Source organism: Lissotriton helveticus, chromosome 6 (genome assembly GCF_964261635.1).
Source record: "Lissotriton helveticus chromosome 6, aLisHel1.1, whole genome shotgun sequence".
Lineage (NCBI taxonomy): Eukaryota > Metazoa > Chordata > Amphibia > Caudata > Salamandridae > Lissotriton > Lissotriton helveticus.
Genome location: NC_136067.1, coordinates 1,657,207,260 through 1,657,220,755, shown reverse-complemented (window position 1 = coordinate 1,657,220,755; position 13,496 = coordinate 1,657,207,260). Strand labels below are relative to the sequence as shown.

Sequence of the window (13,496 nt, the reverse complement as noted above, 5' to 3'; positions counted from 1 at the left end):
TCATATTGTTTCAAAATACATGAATTAGCAGATGTTTATTCTAGGAGTAAACTAGAAGTAAAACTAAATGTAAACCTACTTTAACTCATGGATAGCAGATGGTATTAACTAAGATTTAATGCAAATTTAAATAGGATTATCCATGTCACAGAATTCAAACGTTTAAACCTTATAGGAGTAGTTGAAAATCTTTTTGAGAAAGTCCAAAACATCTCTATGATGCATTTTTTTTGTTATGGAGAAAAGTGAATACGAGATCTCAATTATACAGTAAAAAGGAAATAGATGCCTTGTAACAGACAATTTGTATGTTGCGTTTTAGCGTGTTAGCATGGTCTAACTAACATTTTTAGTTACACTGTACAATAAACATTGTTTCTAAGTTTAAATATTCATAAGGCGACATGCAAAACTATTTACAATTTTTAATATTCACCAATATTTACACTGTAAAAAATAAGACCAAGATTAACAATCGATATCAACCAATAAAATCTCACAAAATATTTTGTTAAAGACATTTCTGAATTATTTACATTTGATATAGTTATATACTATCTTATGTTTTAAAATAAAGAGTTCTCCAAAAACAATTCTGATTCAAGCAACACTTAGTATGGGTCCCAATTAAATAGGCACCAACACTACATATTTAGACTAAGTAGTTTCTAATAGGTTTGGAAAAATTGCTTAATGTTAAAATACATGCTAAAAATCTTTGAAACTGGTATATTAAACATCAACTCAAAGCCTGCTCAAATCACGTATATACTATGTGTCCACACTGTATATAATAAATACAGTAATCACAACTGTAATAATAAATATCAAACATATATAATAGGCACACAACGTTCTGTTTTACTTTACAAACCACTATATTTGCTATACTGGATCACATGTAAGGGGGCAATGTATAAAAGTCCCCGCACACCCCCAAAAAAAGAGGGTATGCCCATGTTTGGAGTAAATTTGAAATTCAATCCCAAGAACAGTTCTTAAATTGTTTCTCAATTCCATGTTACTCACCTGCTTAGCTATTTAGGTATGCTTACAAGTATCAAAAAAGTGAGTTTGCTAACTTATTTTCCTTTCTCTTTTCTCTATCGAAAATATATTACTGCAGGGACAACTCCTTCTTAAACACCCATCAATTTTGTCGGTGTTCCTTCCCCATTGCCATCCAAATTATGGACTTGACAGGAGTTAACCTTATACAGGGTGAGAAATTGCCTGCCAAAACTTTGTGAACCTCCCAAAAACTCACAGATTTGGGGTTGGTCTACTACCTAGGCAAAATTCATATATAGGAACATCCATAATCCACCACGTAAGCATATCTATTCACACAAATTCACACCATGCCCATAGCATTTTAAGTATCAGTGAATCCATTTACTTGCATATAATGAAGTCTTCTAAATGACAGATTATTGTACCTGAATACCTAAGCCTTTGTGACTAGGGTCCTAAAGCCAGTAAAAACATGACTGCTTCTTCAGAACAGGGACTATCATTTGCAAAAATGCTCGACACAAGCAGTCCTCAGATTACACAGCGGTATACAAATGAATATTGCAAATGGGGGGTAAATATCCTTCACGCTTTAGTTAATGTTGGTGGCAGTTCATAGTCTGTGTGATTTCCTCCAACAGAACAGAAAAGGAGTTCATATACAAAGTTTTGAACATGCCATTTAAGGTTTAGTTGCAGAATATATAATATAGCTCTCCAATACTCGCTGCCCTTCTCACTCCCCAAATCTACCTCTGCGAGAAGAACAACAAAGCCTAAACTGACTTATCACAGTATTTGTAGACTGAGCAAGACATTCTACAAATAACATATCTTATATTCCAATGATGAGAACAAAGCTGAGATTCCCTTTGAATCTTGCAATCATTTCATCACATCCCAAAGGGTGGATCGATGAATTGTGTGTAAGTTATTTGCCTATATACTTTCTTTTCAGCCTCTACAAATATATAATTGCATGTGAACATTAATAGAAACATCTCCCCCACTTCTTTTACATTTTCAAATAACTTCTGGAAATCCCACTTATACACTTGCATTTTTTCAGGTTACACAAATAGAAGAGCTTTTCTCTTGTTTTTTCCATGTCAATTGATAACATTTCTAGCACCACGTAGCATGAGTATGTTTATGCTGTTTTCTGGCACTGTCTTCTTAAATTACATTGTTTGAAGTTGTTAAACTTTTGGTCCTTTCTTGGTTTTCTGGCACTGTCTTCTTAACTTACATTGTTTGCAGTTGGTAAACTTTTGGTCCTTTCTTAAGAAGGTATCCCTGATCATTCAACGATCCAATGAAGCTTTCAAAATCAGATACCTGAAGGGTGGAAAAAGACCATTCAGAAACAAGATGTCAAATACCTTTTCAAAAGATGCCCATAAATAACAAAACATGTCAAGGAAAGAAAGGAAGATACTTGTCTCTATTACAAATTATCAGCATTGATAATGCTCATAAATGTATTTGTTTGAAGTATTCTGAATTACCTGGCTGGGAATGCTCTGCGAGTCATTTAATTTTAGCTTGCCATTATGTCTATGTTCCTCTTTGCTTCCATTCAAGCGACAACTAGATGGGAGGCTGAGACCCACATTTGGAGCAATTAAAAAGCATATAAATGCTCCTGCATACTTTGGAATGCCTGGTAATTGCGGCACATTGCATGTAAATGTATTAAAGAGGACTCGAGATCAAAACTACAGATATGCAATCTTTTTCTTCTAGCATTACATATTTTTTAAATCTTACATGTATCGATTAGACTGCTGTTGTATTCACAAGGTGGCACCAAGTAAGTTGAAGAGGCTTGTTTATTCAGAAAGCCCGTAATAAGTCCCTGCTGTTCATCTCTGCAGTGACTGGCACCAACTGACAAGCTTACATTGTTCCCTTGAGCTCCAATCCCCTGAGCTCACCCCCGTAATATTCAAGAACTAATGCAGACATTACTGCAAAGCTATTTATCTATATTACAACAATATCTCCCTTAAAAAAAACTGTTGTAAGCAAAAGTACACATACAACAAATCTAAAATACTAATAAGATAAAATATAATAAACTGATTTTGACAAAATTATACACACCATTAGAAAGATAAGAAATAAGATGAGCAGTAGCAAACCACCAAAACGCAAGTGAGTCTATATATCCATGGTACCCGTGTCGTACGGAACAATCTCCGCAGCTTTCACTCACAAGAAGTACCCTGAACTCACCCACAATCATTGTCAGTCTCATCTTTCTCATTTGACAAGTTTTCACAACTCTTTCAACATTCCACCACCGGCCACCTTGAACTCTGACAGCATTACCACAGACTTTATCAACTACCACAGGTGCCCCATAACTCTCTTCTTTTTTTGTTAACAAAGCCAGGTTTCTTGAAACGTACCACATCTTCTATCTGGAAATCAATCCGTCTCACATTTCTCATGATATTGTTATCTTATTTTTGAACCTCCTGAGTTTCAAGCACTCTTTTGTGAGCAATTTCATCTACATTATGTTTCAGATCCCCCTTTTTTAAGCCACCTAACCCTCCACACTGTAAAAAGAATAGTTGTGCATTTATGACCTCTCAATAACTCAAACTGTGCTATCTCAGCAACTCAATGAGGTGTTGTACGATAAAAACACAACATGGACCTCACTGACTCTTCAAAAGCATGCTTATTTAAAAAAAAAAAAAAAATAATGCATTCATTCAGCACTTGTTTCATGTGTCTCCGTAAGGCCATTAGTTTGCGGATTATAGAGCAATCTCCAGAGATGCTTAATCCCGGATTCCTCTAAAAATGCGGACATGTCCGGACCTTCAAATTGAACCTTATTATTTGAGTCTAAGAACTCTAGGAACCCTTTTATCAAAAACATGCCTCTCAAAGATTCAGCTCCTTTCCTGGCAGAGGACTCAGCAAATAATCTTACTTCCAGCCATTACCATTAAAACAAAAGCATAGCTAAGTTGTAGTGCCAACATTTTTAAAGGATCAACCATATCTATGCAAACCTTGTTTCAAAGTTTAGTTGGAAACGCAATAGGATTAAGAGGAGGAATGTTCTCTCTAAGTTTTTCTCAGACCTACTATATATTACACAACAATTACACAACAATCATCTATCCCTCTATCCATTGAAGGCCACCAAAAAACAGACCCAATTCTTTCCTTCGTCATGGTGCAACCCAAATGCCCATCATAAGCATTTAGAATCAAATTCTTATAGATATCAGTGTGTGGTACCTATCACACCCCTCTCAATACCATCCTCAACAGACAGTTCCTCCAAAATCTTAATAAAGGTTGAATGTTAGAATGTGCATTCTTCCTATAAGGCCTACATTCACGCACAAATTTGGATTCTCTTAATAGTTTCATCCTTCTCACTGGTTTCCCTCCAAACGTTTTCTTAGCACACAGAGAAGTGACATACATCTCTAGAAGCAATAAAGCAATTCTCAGGATCATGTTCTGGGTCTAAAAAGTCTTACCCCCAAGGGTAATCTGCATAAAAAAAAGTTACCCTAGGATTAATTTTGCCCGAAATATGCTTCACCACAAAATCATATTGAAGTATCTTAGTTGTTAACCTAGCTATTCACGGAGAGGTGTACTTAGTAAACTGACCATCCAAAATGTATACCAATGACTTGTAACAAACTTCCTTCCCCAAACATAATCACATTTCTTAATTGCCCAAAAACATGCCAAAAGTTCTTTTTCAATAACACAGTAATGCAATTCTGCATCTTAAAGGACACTGGGAGCATAACTAAGAGCATATTTGTTTTGGGTGTTAAAACAGCACCCAAGCCATCTTTAGCATTAGTCATTTCTTGTTTTACACATTCAAATGGTTTTGACACATAATATTCCTTGCACTTGAAGTGCAACAGCGGGAAAACCAAAATCATACCATTAGGGAAAGATTTACTCTTTTGCCCTAAGGATTGGTGGCCCAAAGATTCAGAGGCCCCGCCTAGTGCAGTGACTTCTGCTCGCAACCTGGGCGTGCAATTTGATGCAACCCTCTCCTTCGACGATCACGTCAGGATTACGGCCGGTTGCTGTTTCGGACTCATTAAATCTCCCCAAAACTTTTTTGACTTCCTCCCCATTGCTTCTAGGAAATCGGTCGTGGTTGCATTAATACTCTCCCGACTCGATTACTGCAATGGGTTGACGGCCGGAGTGAAAAAGTCCACTCTGAAGAAGTTGCAAAGTGTACAGCACGCTGCTGCAAGATTAGTGTTAAAACTACCCAGGAAATCTTCAGCTTCAGCAGCATTAAATTGTCTCCACTGGTTGCCTCTGCATAAGAGAATCCTTTTCAAACTCTTACTAACAGTTTTTAAAGCCCTGAAAAACATAGGTCCTAAATACCTCGCCAACCGTTTTATCCACTATGACCCCGCACGCTGTCTGAGATCCTCAGGGACCAACCTCACCAAGATCCCAAGGTATAAATACAAAACCAGGGGTGGAAAAACTTTCACAGTCCTTGCAGCAAGGGCTTGGAACAACCTGCCCGTAAACCTCAGACTGATTGAGACTGAGAGTCTTTTCAGGAACCAACTGAAGACTTGGGTCTATCAGCAATCCGATACCTATGTGATGGCAGCCATCTAGATCCTCTATCATCCAATCTTACACACGCTCGCTTAGCGCCAAGATGCTCCCTTCGGAGCGAAAGGCTGCGCTTAATAAATACCCACAAATACAAATACAAATACAAATATTCCATTGGAATGGAACAGTTTTCTTAAGCATTGCAGTTAAATTCTTCATTTTAGATGCGTAATCTTTAGTACATTGAACAACAATTTGTTATGGTCCTGGAGATTGTTTGCATAAAGCAAAACATCATCTTGAAACCCACCACACCATCAATATCTTCCAACAAATGAAACATAATCCTGTGGAATACCAATGGGGTGACAGCAAGCCCAAATGCCATGCCGCAGTACTGAAATGTTCCCAAGGGCGAATTAAATGCAGTAAAGAGTCTTGATGATTAATCTACTTCAACCTGATGGTAGGCTGAGGCAAAGTCAATTATCATGAACCACTGAGCCCCTCCCCCACCTCCAATCTTCCCAATAGCTCACCAATAATAGCAGGGTGAGGAGAGTCTGTCCAAATTTCTTTATTTAGGCTGTGTAAATCCACACACGCTTAAATCGCCAACCCTCTTTCAGGCAACTACTACAGGCTCAATTATTTCTTTACTAGTAACAGTTTTAGTTCTTTTTCCAAATCCTCCTTGAGGTGACAGGGATAGTATGTACCTTGTGTTTGACTGGTATTGCTCCTTTTTTTTTACCTATGTCTAAAACCTTTTATCATTCCTAGAGTATCAGCCAATACAGACAGAAATTTCAATTTCAATTCCGCTGCAACGGTCTGGTCCTTCACTACCACAACTTGATCTTTGGAATCTGGTCACAGTACCATTCCAAACAATCGTTGATGAAACCAGCCCAGTATATTAAGAACTATGGCTGCAATGGGGGACGGAGCTAGCGCGCGACAGCGATGGCTGCCTGAGCCGAGAGCTCCCTCGCCTCCATACCTATCCGGCTGACTATCCTGCACCTTAACGTGTCCCCCACTTTGGGACACGATCGATTCCAGCTCCGGAGCACAGCGAGCGCTATCTGGGACAGTTTCGGCCGTCTCTGCGGTGAGGTAGTGCCGCATTTCGCCGTTGTGCCTTGCCGTCTGGTGAGGCGCAGTGATACCCCCTGTGAGCCCGGAGCGGGGCTGACCCGGTCCCCATCGAGCACCCGGGGCGGCCGAGGAAGCCCGCATTGCCTGCCGGGTGCTCCCCAGTGAATCGGAACCTGTGGCGGATCCCCCCTGGCCTGTGCGAGGGCCGTGAGACGCGGCGAGGAGACTGGTGTCTCGGCCGCGGCAGTGAAGAGCTACGAGACTCCCCGGCCTTGCATGCGGGGCTGGGCCCGGTCGCGCTCGGGAGCGCCTGAGGCCTAAGTGCCTTAACTTGGGGTCCTGTTCACATTTGGCCCGAGCCGCCTATATGCACGATCTGAGTACCTGAGAGGACGAGTGGCAAGTTATAGAACAGGTGCTGTGTACCTGCACAAATTGGTCTAGGGGATTTGCGATTGGTGGTCACCCCTCCCCCCCTACATGCTGAGCGCGATATTGGAGCACAGCTCTGAGGCTCTGAGCTTGTGGTGCAGCAGGACCGGAGTTGCAGTGGCAAGGACAACGACCGGGCCCCGTGGTGTAGATGGCCGCCTGGTGCTGATTTGCTAACTCACCCAAACTTCTGACCATTGCGGGGGCTGCAGCATCTGGAGTGCGATCGGCCCTGCAGGCCTGCCTACTGCTGTACCTGGAGAGGTCTGGCAACTGGTGTCTACGATTTTTTTGGCCCAGGTACCTGGAGTACGACACTGCGAGCTACACTCAGCCACCGGGCTATTCGCGTAGAGGAGCTGACTGGCTGAGCTAAAAATGGAGACGGGGGAAAGACTGCGGAGCTACAGGGCCCCCTTTTCGCACACTCGGACGGGTCCGGGGAAGCCCGGGCCGCAACGGTCCGCCCGGCCAAAACACAGCCTAAATTGACTTTTGGCTCCAAAGGCTCCAAGCCAAGCGAGCCCCCGCCGAGCGCAGATGGTGGAGGAACAAGACCTGCGGTAGAGGAGACTGCGGCAGAGCCGGATATTCGCCCCATCTTGATGGCTATGGAGAAGAACTTGCAGGGCGGTATTACCTCATTGGGGACTAAGATGGATGCCCTAACATACCGCATGGACCGCATGGCGGAACGCCTCGACAAGCACGCGGAGCGCCTGGACATGTCGGAACAACGCCTTGTAGAAGTGAAGGAGGCACAAACGACGTTGGATGCTAACCATAAGCAGCTTGGCAGGGTAATACAAATTTTGCAGGACAAGGCTGAGGACTTGGAGGCGCGGCCCCACAGATGCAACATACGCATCACGGGCCTGCCGGAAACTACTTCGACGGGCAATATGGAACACTTTGTAGAGGCCCTATTGAAGAAACTGTTGGGTGAGGACGCTTTTTCGGGAATGTTTGTGGTGGAGAGGGCGCATCGTACTCTCGGACCACGGCCCAAGCCTGGCGCCCCGCCGCATCCAATTATTGCCAAGCTCCTCAATTACAGGGATCGGGACGTGGCGTTGAAACTTGCACGTGAGAAGCAGCCGCTACAATATGAGGGGTCCACACTGTCTCTATTCCCGGACTTCACGGCGAGGGTGCAAGAAGCGAGACGTCAGTTTGTCCCAATGAAACGTCAACTCCGAGAGCTTGGGATTGACTACGCCAGGCTGTATCCTGCCAAGCTCAGAGTCAACAGGCAAGGGAGGTCTGTGATTTTCACGGATCCTCGTGCGCTTCAGAAGGCTATGAAAGGCTGGAACAGGAACACCCGACGCCCAGCGGAGAACGACCGTCCTGATGAGTCTGCGGACAGATCGCTGGAGGATCAGGAGTGACCGTGCTGTCTGAGACTTGCCGTGCTGTGTGCCCTCTTGCGCTGTTCGGACTCTTCAGGGCTACATCTTGGGGCTCTCACTTCGGACATAGCTACGGGGACCTGGAGACTCATGGGTCCCTAATCCTCTGTACGAGTTCGCTGCAGGGCTGCGTCCACTGTAAGTGAGGGGTGGGGGCGGGGGGAGGAGGGTGTGCTTCTGCGATCGCCATTTACAGTGGGTGCTAATGTGGTGTTTAAGCCCCGTAATTCTTGCATGTACATAAGGCCTCACGAAGGGTTGCTGCCCCTCTGACTCTCTGGCTCTACTTGGTGATCTTGTGGTGTCGTGTATTTCTATAGGTTCTGAATCAGTCCCCCTATTCCTGACCCTATTCTGGTTAAACTAACTATCAAGTTAACTAACAGTCAGCCCATGAGGCATGAAAACCCCCATGATGCAGATACCGTTATCTGACGCAGTCACACTACGGCACAGGAACGTGTTATCTGATTAGGTCATAACGCTTGAGATCTAATTAGACAAGCGACATTCCTCCAGCCCCTGATAAGGCATACGACGTTCTCATAACAAATCAAACCTATGACAACCTGGATAATCCGTGCGGCCATTGTTTTGATTTCACAGAGAACTTTTGCAAAAGAATGTGCTAACGAGCAAGTCGTATGACATCTTTATTGACGTACCTATGTCCATCCTTACGTCAATCTCGGCACCTTTAAGGTATAAATATTGCCGACCTTGCCCTATGCAAACACATGCGTGGTGACAAGACGGAGCAGCCATACTTGCCGAAGCCGAGAGCAGAAGCAGACCCCGCTGGCAGCAGCCCCGCCTTCCTGACGCGCTGAGAGACGCGCTGCTATCTCAAGCCGAGAGACCCAGCACCGGCGCTTCTGGGCAGCCCTCGCAGGCAGCCTGGAATATCGAGAGCAGAGAAAGAGATATCATTCCTCATTCATCCTAACTTCCAGGTACAGAACTGAATAACCCCTCACAGAGAATTCTTTAGTTATTCACTTGGCAAAAACAAACTTAACTTAAACTGTAACTTTCTATTCCCGCCCACGCATTAGACTTAGGTCAGGTACACGGGGTAGGCGTATTTAGAAACACCAGTTGAGTACGTTTAGTCAAATGTATATGTGTATGTAAATATATTTTAATCATTTTAAACATCATATGGCTCAGAAACCATATCAATGTTTTTACAGTATTATTTTATACTATTGCTTTTAATGTATGCACTTTACTTAACTATAAGTATTGCAATAATATCGATCCATTTCTCATGTATGAGAAAAGAGACTGATCAATAAATAACACCTTTTTATTGAACACGCCCGTCTCTTCCTTTTCTCTACATTCTGATGAGACTAAGAATGCACGTACTGACTGAGTAAAATAATTGCCTTGTGCTCACACGACTCTCGAGATTGACTCTTGATTAGGGGAGAGCAAAGTTGTCATGTTCTATGGTTGTCAGAAACTAAATCCCTTCTTGTCTAATCAGGGAAGTTAATCCTTCCTTGAACATTCGAGAAAGTTTCTAGCGAACTCTGAGCTTAGCTGGCAAACCCAAAAATTAAGTCTAGTATCGACAGTAGTAGACCTAGTTAACGTCTGGCCTAGGCCTTTACTGCTGTAGGTACTATTCCAATGCGCAGAGCCTATTGGGAAGATAGGAGCTACACTACATGGCGCCCAACGCGTTTGGAAAGGGCGATAAAACTAACGTAAGACATTTAGAGTAACTCAGTCGTGCTTTCTCACTCAGACCCCTTTTCCCATTATACTCCAAAGACGTCTGGAGTGGGTGAAAGGTTATATCCTCCAAAACCTCGCAGGAGGGAACTCCTATGTATGGTTCTTGGTCAAGTCAACGTTGAAGGATAAACAGTTCCAAAATATTGTGCATCTAATCTTTGTTCCATAAAGAAACCTGATCTGCAAATAGACATAATACCATCCTGTCTGTAAAATGGGAGACAGTGATGAAGAAAGAGAGGCAGTTAGATTAGCAGCTGAAATAGCAGCAGCTGATAATACAGCACTCACAGCAGACCCGGATATAATACTCATCCAGGTCGCCAAAAGGAGATCTATAACTCTAAAACTTATAGAAAATGGACTGACACCTAGAGGTGGCACAGTCATATTCGTAATTGAGGCACACGAATATCGGCAGACAGAGGTATACTATACATGGATACATTTTCCAGCAGCTAATGCTATAACAAAGTACTTCCACTATTACAAAGTAGAGGAACCTCCTGAAACGTACACTCCTTTCGAGGAGGTGGAAGTACCACTCAAATTCCAAGAGCATTTGCTCTTATTTGATGGCGCCCTAAAACATAATAATCACATTACAAGGCTCGGTCCTTTAGGAAGACCAGGAGCAACGTGGCCGGTCTTAGCCGGATACACACCACATCCAGACATCGATAGGATGCCTGCAGCTGAGCTGTTAATACAGCTAAAACAATTACTAAAAATTCATAGACAATTAGTTCAGTATGTAATGCGGACTTCAACAATTCAGCCAGCGATTAAACTTCCACAGCTGACCCCTCACCAGGGGAACACAAATAAAATTACACCACAGAACATCCAATCCTGCCTAGGTAAAGTTCCAGCTAAACGGGAACAGATACCATTCTGGTTGGCACAGAAAATTACCCAAATAGAGGCGGTGTTTCCTGACACCACCCCATTAGAAAAACACAGGATTCTGACTATATGTCTCCCAATGGGAATCGCACCACACATTGAGGACTGTGACACTTGGGGTACAGTCTTTGCTTCCATCTACACAAAAACGCACAGTGTTCCATCCATTTCGGTAATACCAGATGTGCTAAAACAAATTCAAGATGAATACGGTCCAGAACCTGCTTTAACTCTTGGTATGAAATTACTGAAAGACTTCAAGCAGGTCTCGGCTATATTACTAGCCAACATAAAAGGTGAAGCAGCAAACGTGGCGATCCGCCAGAGGTTAAAAGAGACAGATATAGCAGACCAACCAGCTGAAATTGCCAGAATCATAGAAAAATCCTATGAAGAACTAGGCAGAGATAGTCTAGGTGGAATACCAGTAAAACCGCAACTGACTACAAGTCCAGAAAAAATAATTTTTAATAATAATTCACCAAAAAAGAACTGGGATGGAAACAAACAATCCAATCCTAAAGAAAAGAAATTCCAGTCCCGAGGAAGGTCTCCTAGGCGAAGAGAGAAATCTCCAAACCAAAGACAGAGGTCACCGCAGAGTGACCCCTCTGGGAATAGATATAACCTTAGAAATAGGGATAATATTAAAAAACCTGATAGATATCAAGACATTGATACACGTCCCTCTCAATCTTTTCAGAATTCCTCGCAGAAATCGGAAAGAAGAGGACGATCAGAAGAGCACGCCAAGTCCAAAGACAAGGAACCTGCTCAGCTAAAAAAGAAATTACAATTTCCAAAAAAGAAGGTAGCCAGTATCAAGGTAGTTAACAATGCCGAGAATACTGAGGACACAACTGAAAAACGGAGAGTGGGCTCAGACAATGCTAGACAGCGCAGCAGAGGTGAGCATAGCTCGCAAAGTCCTTATGAATCATCTGGAGACAGTGGACACGAATGAATATCTTCAAGTGGAAACTGCAGACACCAGAGTTAGCAAGCCCCACAAGATATACGAGATAACATTACGTATAGAGGGAGATAAGACTAGGAAAATAAGGGGACTATTTTGGGATAATCTATCCAAAGGCTATGACATCCTTCTAGCTGAAAAAGACTGGCCACCAGAGTTTGTCAGGGAGTGCCCTCATGGCGAAGAAGTAATTATGCCTGCCTTCTCGAATCAAATACCGATTCATAAAAAATACACACTTGCTAGAAAGTGGGCAGTGGCCTTAGCACCTGCTTTATATAAAAATCATGTAGGATGGGATGAGGATTCTCCTCCTCACAAAATCCAGTTAAAATCACAACCAACTGCACAAAGGCAGTACCCAATTAAGCAAGAAGCTAAAAAACAAGTAAATGAAATACTAGATCAGCTAGAATACCAGGGGGTGATTGAAACTTGCACCTCACAAATGAACAATCCTTTGTTTCCGGTCTCCAAACCAGACAATTCGTACCGTCTAGTTTTGGATTACCGACACCTTAACACATGTTGCAAAACCTTTGCAGTGCAAAACTCACACAGTGCTGCACTAATGAATAACATAGTGCGCAAAAAATACAAAACTACCTTGGACATTTCCAATGGATTCTTTTGTCAAAACATAGCACCGGAGAGCAGATATTTAACTGCATTCTCAGTAAATGGCACTCAAAAACAATTCTGTCGGTTAGCCCAGGGGTACAAGAACAGCCCGGGGGTATTCTCAGCGAGAGTAACAGAATTACTACAACTATATGATGATGAAGCATTATCTTATGTTGATGACATTTACTTAACAGATGATGACTTGGAGACTCACTTGAAAAGAGTGAACACCATAATACTTGGGTTCGCTGCAGAGGGTTACAAATTCAACTTCAAAAAATCCAGAATTGCCCATCTGACAGTCCTATTCTTAGGATATGAGTTATCAAGTGAAGGCAAAAGCCTGGCAGACAATTTCCTAGAGAAATGTGCCGTAATCCAAGCTCCTAAAACACTAAAAAACCTACAGTCAATTCTAGGCTTCCTAAATTTCGGAAGAACATACATTGCAAATTACGCAGAAAGGGTCAAACCCCTTTATGATCTAATTAAACCAGACTTTAAAAGATCCAGTTGGACTCAAACACACACAGAAATTTTGAGATCCTTACAAACAGACATGCTAATTAAAACAAAATTAGAAACACGTGATAACACACGCAACCTTGTGATCCGAGTCATCCCAGGGAGATGCGGATTCACATACCTAACCTCTAATGAGGGAGATAAGGTACCAATTGCATTTAAATCACACA

The 13,496-nt window shown here is 42.5% G+C and overlaps 1 protein-coding gene across 4 annotated transcripts in view; it reads right to left on the bottom strand.

Annotated features, from left to right (window-relative positions):
• Positions 1-414: 414 nt before the first annotated feature.
• Positions 415-13,496, bottom strand: part of MCM8 (minichromosome maintenance 8 homologous recombination repair factor) — a 444,398-nt gene continuing 431,316 nt past the window's right edge. For 3 of the 4 annotated variants that reach the window (XM_078649512.1, XM_078649513.1, XM_078649514.1), the window contains exon 19: positions 415-2,352. In XM_078649512.1, the coding sequence (XP_078505638.1) occupies positions 2,260-2,352 (93 nt within the window). In that variant the 3' untranslated portion in view covers positions 415-2,259. The remainder of the gene's footprint in view (positions 2,353-13,496) is intronic. The other variant, XM_078649515.1, reaches the window with a different exon arrangement.